This window comes from Azolla caroliniana, unplaced genomic scaffold (genome assembly GCF_043228905.1).
Source record: "Azolla caroliniana isolate FFs.n. ecotype wild unplaced genomic scaffold, voAzoCaro1.0.p SCAF_115, whole genome shotgun sequence".
NCBI classification, from domain to species: Eukaryota; Viridiplantae; Streptophyta; class Polypodiopsida; order Salviniales; family Salviniaceae; genus Azolla; species Azolla caroliniana.
In genome coordinates, this window is record NW_028230550.1 from 10,825 (window position 1) to 27,218 (window position 16,394).

At 38.1% G+C, this 16,394-nt stretch overlaps 1 protein-coding gene across 1 annotated transcript; it reads left to right on the forward strand.

Moving 5' to 3' along the window:
- Positions 1-10,405: 10,405 nt before the first annotated feature.
- LOC147849232 (stromal cell-derived factor 2-like protein) lies at positions 10,406-13,390 on the forward strand. The gene is made up of 6 exons (XM_087337744.1): positions 10,406-10,591; positions 11,604-11,744; positions 11,960-12,100; positions 12,183-12,232; positions 12,731-12,860; positions 13,105-13,390. The coding sequence occupies exons 1-6, from the start codon at positions 10,484-10,486 to the stop codon at positions 13,192-13,194; spliced, it is 660 nt and encodes a 219-aa protein (XP_087193870.1). The 5' UTR covers positions 10,406-10,483; the 3' UTR covers positions 13,195-13,390.
- Positions 13,391-16,394: the final 3,004 nt, after the last annotated feature.

Genomic DNA, 16,394 nt, shown 5'->3' on the forward strand with positions numbered 1-16,394 from the left:
TCAAGAAATCAATTACTTATCTAGGACATCTCATAACCGAACGAGGAGTTGAAATTGATCCTTCTCGCATTGAGAAAATCAAGCTTTGGCCCACTCTTCGGAATATTCGAGAAGTTCGATCATTCCTTGGTTTTGTGGGGTTTTTGCGAAAGTCTCTTCGTAATTACTCCCAATTGACGACGCCGTTTACTGATCTTTTAAAAGGTCAAACGCGTAAGTCTACAAAACCTATTGTGTGGAATGCTACACTAGACCTTGCATTTAAGGAACTCAAGGACCTGGTTTGCAAGGCTCCTTCACTTCTTTTACCCGATCCTTCAAAACCTTTTGAGGTTGAAACCGATGCAAGCGATTATGCTATAGGTGCTGTCTTGTATCAAGATGGTAAACCAATAGCATTCGAGAGTAAGAAACTTGATTCTGCTCAATGTCGGTATACCGTTCAAGAAAAGGAATTATTTGCAGTTATACATGCGCTCAAAACATGGCGCCATTATCTTTATGGAAATCACTTTGTGGTAACTACGGACCACGAGTCCTTGAAATATTTTTGTGACCAACAAGACCTGAAAGGTCGTAAGGCACGATGGGCTGATCTCATCCAGGACTTTGATTTTTCCATACGATATCGTAAAGGTTCCATGAACATTGTCGCTGATGCACTAAGTCGCATCCGTGAAGTTAACACGCTTAGCTTCACTGAAATATCATCAGATCTTTATGATCACCTTCGAGGAAAGTATCCTGATGACAGTTATTTCGCAAAATACTGGGCAAGAGTTGAGTCTGGAACAGACACCACCACATCCTCGAAGGAATACTTCCACATTGCTAACGGTTTGCTCTACCGTAATGGGAAGGTTTGTGTTCCAGATTTACCCGAGGTCAAAAAGAGGATTCTTTTTGAATGCCATGATGCACCCTCCGCAGGGCACCCTGGAATACATCGTACACTCGTTCTTATCTCCACTCAATTTTATTGGCCTAAGATGCGTCCTGACATACATAGCTATGTGACTAAATGTCACCAGTGTCAGGTTAACAAAGCCGAGCGACTTAAAGCCGCAGGACTTTTACATCCCTTGGACATTCCCAATAATAAGTGGGAAAGTATATCCATGGATTTTATTGTTAGCCTTCCTCGCACCCAAAAAGGTCATGATGCCATCTGGGTTGTCGTTGATCGACTAACTAAAATGGCCAGATTTATTGCTACTAAAACCACGGTAACAGCTCCTGAATTGGCTTACCAATTCGTTGACGAATTGTTTCGTTTTTATGGGTTACCGATGGATATCGTGAGTGATCGAGATCCAAAGTTTACTAGTGACTTCTGGACACAAGTCTTTAAGAAGTTAGAAACTACGTTGAGCATGAGCTCCACGGATCATCCTCAATCCGATGGACAGACAGAACGAGTAAATCAAATTATTGAGGACATGCTTCGAGCATACGTTGGTGCAAAACCAACAAAATGGGAACGTTATCTCCCAATTTTGGAGTTTGCTTATAACAGCTCCAAGCATACGTCGACGGGATATAGTCCTTTTATGTTGATGTATGGTTTTCAGCCACGAGCCCCGATTGATGTTACTATACATCATGATGAGTTGCGAAGTACGCAAAACTTTCTTCGGGATATGCAAGATATGTTGCATATTGCACGAGATAATATAAAAACAGCTCAAGATAGAGCGCGTTTTTATGCCGATCATCATAGGCAACCTCGTGTATTCAACCCTGGACAGAAGGTATTTTTACGTGTACCTCACAATTCTAAGACATTGTCTACGGGTAAGTGCGCTAAGTTAGCCCCACGGTTTTGTGGACCTTTTACAGTCCTCAAACGCATTGGGTCATCAGCCTATCGTCTCGCTCTTCCCGATGGTGTCGGAATTCATCCAGTCTTTCATGTGAGTCGTCTAAAAGAACTTCTAGGTTCTGGCGACAATACAGTTACGACTGAAACTCTGGTTACTTCTGAAGAATTATCTTCTAAACCACATGTGCCAGAAAGAATTCTCGATGTTAAAACAAAAAAATTACGTACTAAAGAAATCCGAGAATTCAAAATAAAATGGATGGATAAATCAATAAAAGATGCCACATGGGAACGCGAAAATACTCTTAGAACTAACTTCCCTAACTTTCCATTGCAAGAGTGCAATGTTTTAAAGAGGGGGAGTATGTTACGGGCATGACCATATAATATCCCGTGGTAAGAATTTACCGTAGTATTCTATACACGTGGATAAGTGTGAGGGTTAAATGAGAGTGTAAAGAAGGGGAGGATTACTTTTAATCCTCGGGATTGAGACAACCCATTAGGTCAAGTGTGAACTTGCCTGGGGGCCTTGGGTTTCGCTATAAATAAGAGGCCTAGCTACCCTCATTTGAGGATCTTTTGACTACATCGAGACTCTGCTCGTGTGGTGGGTCAACTCTTGTAGCGAGCGCGCCAGCACCAGGTACGACTCGACGCCACGGCGGTGGTATGGGACGCCGATCGAGGCTCGAGTCCGTCTCGATCCCTTCGCTCGGGGGTGGTCGGGTGGATCGGCACCCTTCTTTCACTTTCTCCTTTCTATCTATCTTTTCATTATCCTTATCTTAAGCTTACGTTAGTATCTATGATCTATAATACGATTCATTCATTAAGAATTTCTATTGATACTTATATAGAGGAAGTAGACTTCCATGTAATGAATCTTTGTACCACCGATGTAATACTGGGTTATCCCTGGTTTTATAATAAAAACTCTTCTTTATTTATTGATTGGGTTCGTCATTCCATTTCTTTTGTACTGAACGATTGTACGCATTTTATTCAATGTGTAAAAAAACAATCCCTCTCGATTGTTTCCTCGTGTCCATCAATATCTGAGTTGTCTTGTTCTACATTATTTTATTGTGTACTTGATCTGGACATTCACATTTACAATATCGATAATGTCCTGGTTCAATTAACATATTTTGAACAACAACTTGATGAAATCTTAAATGATTTTCATGATATTTTTCCAAGTGAACTACCTGATGGGTTACCTCCTAAACGTAATATAGACCATCGTATAGATATTGTACCTGGTGTTGCACCAATAAGTATACCTCCGTATTGCTTAAGTCGATCCGAAGAAGATGAGGTATCTAAGCAACTCAAGGACTATTTACGAATGGGTTATATACGTTATAGTAAATCTCCATGGGGTGCACCAGTTCTCTTGGTTAAAAAGAAAGAGGGCACATGGCGTATGTGTATTAATTACCGACGCTTGAATAAAGTGACGATCAAGAATTCGTACCCATTGCCCCGGGCTGACGATCTAATTGACCGTCTCCAAGGAGCTCGGTATTTTACGAAACTTGATCTCCGTACTGGCTACCATCAAATACGAATAAGTGAGGACGATGTTCCTAAAACGGCATTTCGTACGCGCTATGGCCATTACGAGTTTTTGGTTATGCCTTTTGGTTTGACCAATGCTCCGGCTACTTTTCAACAAGAAATGAATGACATTTTCCGAGAACAACTTGGAAAATTTGTCGTTATTTTCTTGGATGATGTTTTAGTTTATAGTCGTACATTACAAGAACATGCTAGACATGTCCGCTTTGTTTTACAAACATTGCGTGACAAACAGTTTTATGCAAAGATCTCAAAATGTGAGTTCTTCAAGAAATCAATTACTTATCTAGGACATCTCATAACCAAACGAGGAGTTGAAATTGATCCTTCTCGCATTGAGAAAATCAAGCTTTGGCCCACTCTTCGGAATATTCGAGAAGTTCGATCATTCCTTGGTTTTGTCGGGTTTTTGCGAAAGTCTCTTCGTAATTACTCCCAATTGACAACGCCGTTTACTGATCTTTTAAAAGGTCAAACGCGTAAGTCTACAAAACCTATTGTGTGGAATGCTACACTAGACCTCGCCTTTAAGGAACTCAAGGACCTGGTTTGCAAGGCTCCTTCACTTCTTTTACCTGATCCTTCAAAACCTTTTGAGGTTGAAACCGATGCAAGCGATTATGCTATAGGTGATGTCTTGTATCAAGATGGTAAACCAATAACATTTGAGAGTAAGAAACTTGATTCTACTCAATGTCGGTATACCGTTCAAGAAAAGGAATTATTTGCAGTTATACATGCGCTCAAATCATGGCGCCATTATCTTTATGGAAATCACTTTGTGGTAACTACGGACCACGAGTCCTTGAAATATTTTTGTGACCAACAAGACCTGAAAGGTCATAAGGCACGATGGGCTGATCTCATCCAGGACTTTGATTTTTCCATACGATATCGTAAAGGTTCCATGAACACTGTCGCTGATGCACTAAGTCGCATCCGTGAAGTTAACATGCTTAGCTTCATTGAAATAACATCAGATCTTTATGATCACCTTCGAGGAAAGTATCTTGATGACAATTATTTTGCAAAATACTGGGCAAGAGTTGAGTCTGGAACAAACACCACCACATCCTCGAAGGAATACTTCCACATTGCTAACGGTTTGCTCTACCGTAATGGGAAGGTTTGTGTTCCAGATTTACTCGAGGTCAAAAAGAGGATTCTTTTTGAATGCTATGATGCACCCTCAGCAGGGCACCCTGGAATACATCGTACACTCGTTCTCATCTCCACTCAATTTTATTGGCCTAAGATGCGTCCTGACATACATAGCTATGTGACTAAATGTCACCAGTGTCAGGTTAACAAAGCCGAGCGACTTAAAGCCGCAGGACTTTTACATCCCTTGGACATTCCCAATAATAAGTGGGAAAGTATATCCATGGATTTTATTGTTAGCCTTCCTCGCACCCAAAAAGGTCATGATGCCATCTGGGTTGTCGTTGATCGACTAACTAAAATGGCCAGATTTATTGCTACTAAAACCACGGTAACAGCTCCTGAATTGGCTTACCAATTCGTTGACGAATTGTTTCGTTTTTATGGGTTACCGATGGATATCGTGGGTGATCGAGATCCAAAGTTTACTAGTGACTTCTAGACCCAAGTCTTTAAGAAGTTAGAAACTACGTTGAGCATGAGCTCCACGGATCATCCTCAATCCGATGGACAGACAGAACGAGTAAATCAAATTATTGAGGACATGCTTCGAGCATACGTTGGTGCAAAACCAACAAAATGGGAACGTTATCTCCCAATTTTGGAGTTTACTTATAACAGCTCCAAGCATACGACGATGGGATATAGTCCTTTTATGTTGATGTATGGTTTTCAGCCACGAGCCCCGATTGATGTTAATATACATCATGATGAGTTGCGAAGTACGCAAAACTTTCTTCGGGATATGCAAGATATGTTGCATATTGCACGAGATAATATAAAAACAGCTCAAGATAGAGCGCGTTTTTATGCCGATCATCATAGGCAACCTCGTGTATTCAACCCTGGACAGAAGGTATTTTTACGTGTACCTCACAATTCTAAGACATTGTCTACGGGTAAGTGCGCTAAGTTAGCCCCACGGTTTTGTGGACCTTTTACAGTCCTCAAACGCATTGGGTCATCAACCTATCGTCTCGCTCTTCCCGATGGTGTCGGAATTCATCTAGTCTTTCATGTGAGTCGTCTAAAAGAACTTCTAGGTTTTGGCAACAATACAGTTACAACTGAAACTCTGGTTACTTCTGAAGAATTATCTTCTAAACCACATGTACCAGAAAGAATTCTCGATGTTAAAACAAAAAAATTACGTACTAAAGAAATCCGAGAATTTAAAATAAAATGGATGGATAAATCAATAAAAGATGCCACATGGGAACGCAAAAATACTCTCAGAACTAATTTCCCTAACTTTCCATTGCAAGAGTGCAATGTTTTAAAGAGGGGGAGTATGTTACGGGCATGACCATTTAATATCCTGTGGTGAGAATTTACCGTAGTATTCTATACACGTGGATAAGTGTGAGGGTTAAACGAGAGTGTAAAGAAGGGGAGGATTACTTTTAATCCTCGAGATTGAGACAACCCATTAGGTCAAGTGTGAACTTGCTTGGGGGCCTTGGGTATCGTTATAAATAAGAGGCCTAGCTACCCTCATTTGATCATCTTTGGACTACATCGAGACTCTGCTCTTGTGGTGGGTCAACTCTTGTAGCGAGCGTGCCAGCACCAGGTACGACTCGACGCCACGGCGGTGGTATGGGACGCCGATCGAGGCTTGAGTCCGTCTCGATACCTTCGCTCGGGGGTGGTCGGGTGGATCGGCACCCTTCTTTCTCTTTCTCCTTTCTATCTATCATTTGTTTATCCTTATCTTAAGCTTACTTTAGTACTTAGATCTCTAATATAGCTTTCTTCTCAACGGCGTGTCTCAAGACATTTATTATGTCTCTCTTCTTTCGAGTCTAGATAGACTCTCTGAGGCAATATGCATGCCTTTTCCCTTTGAAGAATGTGGAATATCGTTTTTGCTCCTCGAGCAAGGCATGCCTAAGACAAATGTAGCTAGTTTTGGGTCTACATAGGTTATATGATCAGGATCAAAATAACATATATATATATATATATATATATATATATATATATGCATCTATCTATCCATTCTCCATGATGAATTGATGATGAAGAAGAAATTGATGACCCATATATGGATAACAATATTAACATACATCTTGTTCCTTTCATGGTACAAAAGAGGCAACAAAAAGAAGCCCCCCATCTTGGAGTTGAAAATGAAACATGTCCATGAGATTTGTCAACTACTAGTGTTTTGATGATGGGTGCTCTTTGGTATTTAGCTCTGTGTAAAAGCTAGCAATAAGAGATCAAGAGTCCATTGTATGTAGATGTCTTCATTGGAGGGAGATCAAAGACCCAATTCCTCATTTTGATCATTGAGAGATGATCACTAGTGGAGTTTTGTCCTTTGAAGGCATGTCAATATGGCATGTATCAATGACATTGCAACGTCATAACAAGTTTATCCTTGTAGCAAGGAGAAGTTTGTATTTTTCTCTCTCACAATGTCAAATGTGAGAGCCTAATTTTTTTATAATCAACGGGTAATCCTTATAATTGATAAGTGTGAACTTGGCTAAAGTTAGGTAATCCTTATAACAAGCTTCAATTTTGCTCGGCCATTAGGAAAGGGTAGCTAAATTCCCTAGGTTGCCAATTGTGAACAAAATTCTTACATATGAATTTATGCAATAAAGAAAGAAACGAGTAGCTTAATCCAATCACATGTTTATAAGTATTCCGTGAAATTACTTGAAAATATTTCTCCTTTGACCTCCACCATTGGGATTTATCATGCTCCTTTGACCAATTTTGTCTAATAATAAGCGAGATGGAGATGACAAGCTAGAACCAGTTGAAGCTACCCCCATGGCACCAACATCTAAATGTTTAATAGTCTCTTTTATCCACCGTACTTGTTCTTAGCCAATAAGAACAAGGAGCACGATTCTCACTCATTTAATTGATCTAAAGCTTTTTTAATCTCCCATCAATTAGTGGATGCCAACTTGCAAGTAAGCCGGTTAAAAGCAAAGAGAGCGTGAGAGGGAGAGAGTGATAGACAAACTATGTAGTTGATGCTTTGGTAAATGATTTTTTATGTTTCAATAAACTTCTCTTGGTAATCTTGAGAAGGGATCCATGCATGAGAGCAATTTGCCCTTGGGCATACAAATGAGATATTAATTGGAGGAAGTCTCCTATCATCTCGCAATGTATTTGGACTATATAGTATGGCAAGGATTCATGGTTGAAAAAGAGTTTATTGGGATTGAAAGTTTTGAATTGCCTTAATTATTTATTTTCGAAAAAAATATTCTTCATTAGTAGAATTCTACATACATGACGAAATTATTAGACTAAAAACATTACAATAGCTCTAGCCATGATGACCTATGAGAACCACAAATAAGGGTAGTGAAAGACAAAAAAGGAATGATAGGAGACATCGTATATTTATTGAAAAAAAAACGTCATCCTTTGTTCGAACGTGACCATGTCCTCCGGCTCCATTATGAATTGCCTAATTAAATTGATTAATTAGATGACTATCAAGTTGAGGGGCAAGTTTGTGTATTGAAAGTCACAAACCCTTTTTTACCAAAAAATATTTTTTATTAGTAGAAATTCTACATACATCACAACGAAATGATTAGTTTGACAACATTATAAAGGTTGTAGCCATGATAGGCCAATAAACAAAGCTCAAAGACTCAGAGTGGAAAACAAAAAAGAAATGCATGATTGGACTTCTATATGTAATGACCGTCTAATGAAACCCCTTTGAGTATGATTCATCCTAACCTTCTCTCCATTGAACGATGAACACATACTAGCCTTCGACTTAGCTGACAATGTATGTGGACTACTTCAACACCTGCTTCAGCTACTACATTTGTCGACACCACAATTCCCATTGATGCCCAAGCAACTATTTTCTTCACCATATGTCGACTTAGCCTTATGCAGGCTTACCAAACGACTTTATATCCTCATTGAGATCTACATCAGAAAAAGTCCTTTCTAAATCTTCAAGGTCTTTCAGAAATTCCATTTCAATCGAAACCTTTTCAAAAGATTGAATTTCATCTAATGCTTCTTTGGAGACTTGGTAGGAGAAATATCATTACAACTAGGCAAATGAAGCGCAATATCATTGCCCCCTACTTCTACAAGTCTCCAAGGTCGCATTTTTCTTGCTCTGTTTATCACATCCACACCATCACAGATCTGTAGAGGATTCATACTTTCATTGATTTCTTCCAGACCGAACCTAGTATCTTGATCTTCATAATCTACATTCTCCACTCTTAGCCATGTCATGTACGCCTTAAAGTTTGTACAACATATTATGGAACCCATTATATTGTAGTATTTGTTGTTGTCATCAACCAATAAGGATTTGCATTCCATTTTGTAACCTCTAAGATATTTTGTTGTGGATAAAGAGGGATAAAATGGGAATCACATGGGGTGCATTGAACTATTTAGTAATCCAGAAATTCTTCACGAGGCTACAATATTGGACTTACATACCCATGTGATGGCTTACAAAATTCCATTATTGCAATACATGTTTTCACACTCACAATTGTAAATATCTTTAGCCAGTATCTTCATTGAGAAAGAGGGTGTAACCAATGGGAGGAGAACAATTAAGGATCATGGTGGCATTTACTTAATGCTCCACTTAAAACCTTGTTCTTCGTGTACTTGGCACTTGGGTGACTCATGGCACAAAACATCTTTATTTTTATGGGCATTGTCTTTGTTTCAAGGTCAAAGAGGTGGGAGATGCAATTTTTACTCAATCTTAGAGATTTTGGAATTTTATTCAAGAGTGGTAATTATTATGCATCTCTCCCAATCATAGGTTTATTTGGTAGTAAATAGCGAGTATAACATTAATGTAGGGTCCTTTACCTAGGGATTCAAATTTGTATATTGTGATGAGTAAAATCTACCTAAAATTAGAAGAGAAACCATGGGATTGATTGATGTGTACAAGGTCAAACTTTGGTTTTACAAGTGACTAATAATATATTACCATAGATCCACGAAGTCTCTTTGAAGTTATCTAAGGCTGAGCGAGAATGGAAAGTACATAACTTTGATGATGGATAATGACAAATCTTGAAATGTAGTTGACATTTTAAATTGCCGCTTATGGCAAACGTCCTTATTTGGAGAGTACTAAGTGGGGATTTACCTTTGGGAAGATAGTACTTAACATTCCATATTATGGACGATTATTCTTAAGATCTAACAAGTTCGATCACATTGTTATTTGATGCAAAGACAATGGGTGGTTGCACAATTCACATTGCTCAACCGATATCATAGATGGAGATATTGGGGATTGCATCATAATTGGGATATGCTCAATGAGTTTGTATTTGACTGTAAGCACGCAACCAACCATATCCATGAAAGTTAGAGCATCTATGCGGTTGTTTTGCTTACTGGAGCAAGTCAAGATTCTTTCTTTGATGGATTGTTCATCTCGCTTATTAGAGGTTTAACATGTCCCACCACTACCCCATGTAGTGGCGGCACTGCACAGTTGGGGTGCCATTGCAGTGTTTTTCACGCACATTTATCAATATAATTGTGTGTTTTCACACATACACACACACACACACACACACACAAGAGAGTCATGTAAAGTCAAGCCTAGATGTTTGTAGATCAGTTGGTACGGTTGTCCAACAAAGACTAGAGATCATGAGTGTAACCCTAGACCACACTGGTATCTAATAAATCAAGAAAACATATGTAATGAAGAGGCGTGTAAAATAGAGCCAAGTATTGTGTTAGTAGTGCATATAAGAAGTTGCAATTTAGTGTAAGCTAAAATAGAAAAGAAAAGGGTCAAGGTCAAGGTCAAGGTCATGAAAAGTCTGATAATGACTTAGAAGCAAAACAAAGCCTGTCTTCCAATTACAGGGCCTAAGCGTCAGGAAACAGAAGAGACAGACACATACCTTCTCTCGACCTATGGCTCTAACTTCTTCCTTCCGTTTCTTCGCCTTCTTCTCTATCCTGTGTTCGATCCTGATCCATCTTTCTCGTGCTTCTGCTTCTGCTTCTGCTGAATCCACCGAGGTAAGACCCTTTTTTGTTTCTTCGCTTGCTACAGTGTTTTAAACGAGATCGACCTATGTCTGCTATTATGAAGTTCTTTTTTTAATGTAACCCTAGATCTGATGGCACAGGAAAAGGATCTGTTACATTTGATACTGCATATTAGACACGAATGTATATTGACAGTTCTCATTATGTCCAGAAGGTTTGTACGATGCCAGAAGTATATATAAACTTTTTAATCACGTGTAAATCCAATATGAATTCCTTATAAAATAGGTACCGCTGAAGGAGTTCCTTGCAAAATAGGTACTGATTGTGCCAAATCATGTCAAAGTTTTTTGCCCATCGATTTGGAGAAAGATTGATCGTCACCATTGTTCTCAATAGAAAATTTATATGCGAGCTTCTGCTAACATAAATGTGCCACTCTAATGAAAGGTTTTGACCCTATGTAATGAATTGCTTAATATGAACATTCTTCTAAATAGTTACTGGCATCTTCAATTCCAAGGATTTATCCTTTGAATCAAGAATGATTTAGCAATATTTTTCCTTTCACATGTATATTTTTGCAAATAGATGGCTTACCTTCAATTCTTAGACTCACCACTGAAAGTAGTTTTTTAAATACCTTTGATTCTGAATTGTGAACTTTGCAGAAAGAGAAAGATATTTTCACATTCCTATGCTTTCTCATGATTTTTGGCATATTCTCATGCCCTGAGATTTTTTATAATGATATATATATATATATATATATATAAATACGAGATTTAAAGGAATGGGAGTGATCAAGGAGAGGGTAAGGGATCATAGATTCCCAATCCAGTGAAATCGATCGATATCACACTAGCTGCTACATAAAAACAGACATGCAGGTTAATTTTCTCGACTTCTGAGTGTCAAATGAGTAGCATATCCATAAGAAACAGCCTGGAGAAACTATATAGTGTTCAAACTATTGCATATGTCTGAAATGTCTGAAAAACTTCTTTTGCTATATAAGTTCTAATTTTTGTTGTTTTTTCAGGTGACATTTGGGAGTACTATAAAGCTAATGCACGAGCGTACGAAATATAGGTTACATTCGCATGATGTGCCTTACGGATCAGGAAGTGGCCAACAATCAGTTACAGGATTTGGAGGAGTGCAAGACGCCAATAGTTATTGGGTAAGAAGACCCCATTATCTATGTATGTTTGGCTGTATGTTTGATGACCTTGTGAGGTATTAAATGGGCTTTGTTGCTTTCCAATCCTTTAGAAAGCTTTTTGAACTATGTTTGTAAATTTGCACTGCCAATTTGAATGTTAAAACAATAAACGTGCACATTGAATTATCAGAATTGTGAGTTTTGAAATACAATTTTGACATGTTCTTCAATAGATTGTCAAACCAGAAGAGGGCTCTTCAGCACAGCAAGGAGATGCAATTCCCAATGGATCCATCATCAGGATGCAACACACAAACACACGCAAATGGCTGCACAGTCATCTACACCAGTCTCCCATTTCTGGAAATTTTGAGGTTAGTTTCTTTTTTGGAATGTTACTTTCTTGTTTAGTGTTCTTAAACATGTACATAATGTTTGTCTTCTCATTTTTTTCAGGTGAGCTGTTTTGGGAGTGACGATCGAACTGATTCAGGAGATCTCTGGATGTAATTTATATGGCTCCTTGTCTACTCTTTGGATTTAACTGAACTATTTACCTATGTTTTTGTGAACCAAATATATGTACAAACGTGGGTGACACTGCTGCTTGTTTACCTTGTCCTTAACTAAAAACCACTTCTTACCCATTAGCATTGTCTTGTGAACTGAATGTCTGTATATATGCAGATGAGCTGTTTTAGGAGTAATGATTGAATTGATTAGGAGATCTCTGGATGTAATATGCATGGTTCCGTGTCTACGTTTTGAATTTAACTGAAATTATTTACCTATGCCTTTGTGAACTACATATGTGCATGAAGGTAGATAATGCAGCTGCTTAGTCACCTTTTACTTGAGTAAAATCGTGTTTTATTGATTAGCATTGCCTTTGTGAAATGAATATGTATGTCTCTGTCGATGATGTGGGGTGTACCATATGTAGTTTGATGGTTAGTGTAATGCAAATCTATTCTGAGTATTGTCTAACTGTGCCTGTAAAGCAGATTGGAGATTGAAGGGAAGGGAAAAACCTGGATGAGAGATCAGAGAGTAAGATTTCGGCACATTGATACTGGTGTTTACCTCCACAGTCATGATAAAAAGTACCAAAGGATAGCTGGTGGTCAACAGGAGGTACAGTTTATACTGCTGCATGCTGAATGTTATGTCTTCTTTCTTCTCAGCAATTCTCACCATCAACCTTCAACTCATTTTTAAAGTGAAGCTAAAGGAAAGCTTTATATTGTCATAGCCAACATGTTTATGCATACTCTATGTACTGTGTCATCTGCATGTTATTGATCTAAGGTGAAGCTGACTGAAAACTTTAAGTTTCATAGGAAACATGTTTATGCATACTTCATATTGTCATCTGCAGGTGTGTGGAGTCACAAAGAAGTCAGCTGATAACATCTGGATTGCCGCTGAAGGAATTTATTTGCCAGCAAACAAGAATATGGTGGCATAACCATAGAAGAATTGTTTTCCTTGGGATCTTCTAAGTTAGAATCCCCAGTAAAGTATTTGTCAATTAGAAGGAGATTTAGTTAGTTTTGGGTGTTAATGAGTGTTTGATAATCATACACCATGTATGTGATGATTGTTTCTGGGGACATTAAACTCATTGTGATTCATGGAAAAAATCAAGTAGATTTTCCAACTGTGTTTTTGCCTTGAATCATTTGTGGATAGGACATAAACCAAGTCTTGTCTGTCATCAGGAACAAAGCTTGGTCCTAGCAGTAGCGGCCTTCAGTTGAGCTTAAAAACTGACTGACCAAGAGTTTTGTTACATCTGTCAGGGAGAGCCACCTTAAGGTAAAAATTGCCCAGTGATCTTCAAGAACTTATGTACTTGCCAATTGTAGTACATTATGGTGGGCCATAGATTGATACCTATACCATCTCTCTCCCATCACATCAAGAGTATGATAATCCACCAACTTTGTGTAATGGTGTAACATCAGAATCTCTTGGGATGATCCATCTATGTCATATCTCTTACAAATGTAGTACGTGAAGGAGGCTATAGATGGATACCTATGTCATAGCTCTCTATCAAGTCAAGAGTACAGAACTGTGTATGTTATGTAAAGATCTCTCGGGAATATCTCTGTGTCCTCTCCTATTACTTCAAGAGTGTGATGAACAACCATGTATGTCACATACGTTATCTCTTGGGATAATCCATCTACGTGGTGTATCTCTTACAAATGTAGTACATTAAGGAGGCTCTTGATGGATACCTATGTCATAGAACTCCATCAAGTCGAGAGTACGATGATCAATGAACATTGTATGCTATGTAAAGATCTGTTGGGAAGACCTATCTTTGCCATCTCTTCTATCACTTCAAGAGTGTGATTATCAATCAACTATGCATGTCTCATAATGTAAGATCTTTTGGGAGTGCATGGTAATAGACATTCTTTGCTAGTTGTGAGAATGTGTGGAAGAGAAGAAACTTGGCTAAATACAAACAACAATATTTGTAGAGTCACATGAGTCCAAGTCCTATATAGCCATTGTGTTACAGAACTCGAATAGTGTCCCTAGATTTCACTTTATAGTTATTGACTAGTTGAGGCTCATATCAACTAAGAATGCTTGAATCATCTTTTCATTATGGATCACAAAGTATACAACAATAACATGTTTATAGCCACTTAGAGGTTACTAGTAAACATCTTTTACCTTTATAAGTTAATACAAAAATATGTATAATAGAGATTTGTCCTTTTCACAAGTTACACTATTACATAGAGATGACAAACAGTGCATGCTACAATTAGAATTCTTTAACCTAGAAAAGTGTATGCAATATTACCTTGGGAGTTACATGATCATCTTGACACAAAAACATTTATTACTTGAATTTCGTCACCCGGTTTCATGGCTAACAATTAGTTTCTTCACATTAGAGATCATTGCTAAGATTAGGTAGATGTGTACTCTTTTGTGGGCAAGGCAGGCAAAGAGTGGGTGTCAATCTACCGTCAAGCGTAGTAATAAACTTCTTAGTTTCTATTAGTGAACTCTTATTCTTAACATCTAATGAAAACACTTAATATGGTAATATGTTAATAGACTTTTCATAAATGTTAATTCGTCTTAAAACTAAGACTATGAATACATTAAGAAAATACAAAAGAGATATTACCATGAGGAATGTAACCATGTTTTTACATTCCTCAAACATAAAAAAACACACTTCAACAATCTTGAAGAGATTACGATTGGGAACGCGGAGAGATTATAGAATTTTGAGAGAGAGAGAGAGAGAGAGAGAGAGAGAAAGAAGTATTAACATCTTCTAAGACCAAAATTTCCCCATGAGAGCACTGGTTTACAAAAAAATGAGATGTGTACTCAAGTCATCAAAAATAAAAATAAAAAAAAACTTAGATAAAAGAGTTTTAGTATTGTACAAAAGGTGTTATGATGTAACATGTTCTATAAAGGAAATGGCTATGTGCTAGCACTAGATTCATTTCCATCCAAGTCTCTTGAAAATGAACGGGAGTTCAAAGGATTTCGATGTGGGTGTGGCCTATGGTTCCAATGTAAAAGGTACCCCGACCATAGCTTCTAGACAGTGTAACTCACATTCCCTTATCGTCTTAATTGCTTCTACACAATGAGTGACTTTGAGGCCTGACATCCGAGGGTGTGTGGTTGTTTATGGTTTTTTGCTTCAACCAGGGAGAGGCCAAGTGGTGCAGGTGTGTCCATGCTCATCATCCCCTCTTGTCCTTGAAAAATTTCAATGGTTAAGTGATGGTAAATATTAGAAAGGTTATGGTTAACATTTTGTAGCTTATTCTCTCTATGTTGTTTTAGCTCTAAGATATATCTACCTAGTTTCTTTATATATAGGGTATCTAATAGCTTGGAGAGTGTGTCTTGGTATTTTACCCTTATCTCGACGTAAGTTGGACACTTGCATGTAAAGTGATACTCATCTTCTATCTCTATGTGACACAATCTACATATCATTTACTCTCTAGGAACTCCATTAGCACGACCATTCTCAACCTCAAGTTGGTGAGATGATACTCTAAGTTATCCATTGGCAACCCTTAATGCATTTGGTAAGAACGTACCTGGATATTTTGGTTGTATAATAAAAACTAACTTAGAGAAGTGCATGAAGTGTTCCTTATAGTACATACACCATTTTAGATGAGAGTGATTCTAGTGGGTTCATTCATTTATGTCGAGGGTAAATTTACCATATTTCTTGGTGTATTACTTTATTACGGTCCTCATAAGCGATTAAAGTTTTATCCATCTAGTGGTTGTACCTAAGAGGAGACATGTTATTAATGTCTCAGTCGTTTGCAATAACCCAACTTACCACAGTGTTATACCAAGAGCTAGTATCGCCAAACTCATAAAGTGATCAAGATGCCCCAAAAGCTTGCCGAGATATCCTATGTTGTGATTGGCTATGTATCCTATTAATTAAAACTATAAGTTGGAAAAGTGCTTCTACCAGCATTGGCGGTAAATTGAACTTTGCTCTATGATGTCATGTTGCACTATGGATTTGCTTCGAAGTTAACGTGATAACATCATCACCAATGGTCTCTCTAATTGTGCCCACATGAAAGGTGGTAGCCTTGGGACATTAAGGTACCTTTGTTGGTCCTGTTGAGACTCAAAGAG

Excerpts from the sequence above, each read along its gene's own strand:
- LOC147849232 (XM_087337744.1), top strand. The coding sequence starts at position 10,484 with ATGGCTCTAACTTCTTCCTTCCGTTTCTTCGCCTTCTTCTCTATCCTG. Across the intron at positions 12,101-12,182 it reads CCATTTCTGGAAATTTTGAG|GTGAGCTGTTTTGGGAGTGA; the intron begins GTTAGTTTCTTT and ends CATTTTTTTCAG. Across the intron at positions 12,861-13,104 it reads TAGCTGGTGGTCAACAGGAG|GTGTGTGGAGTCACAAAGAA; the intron begins GTACAGTTTATA and ends TGTCATCTGCAG.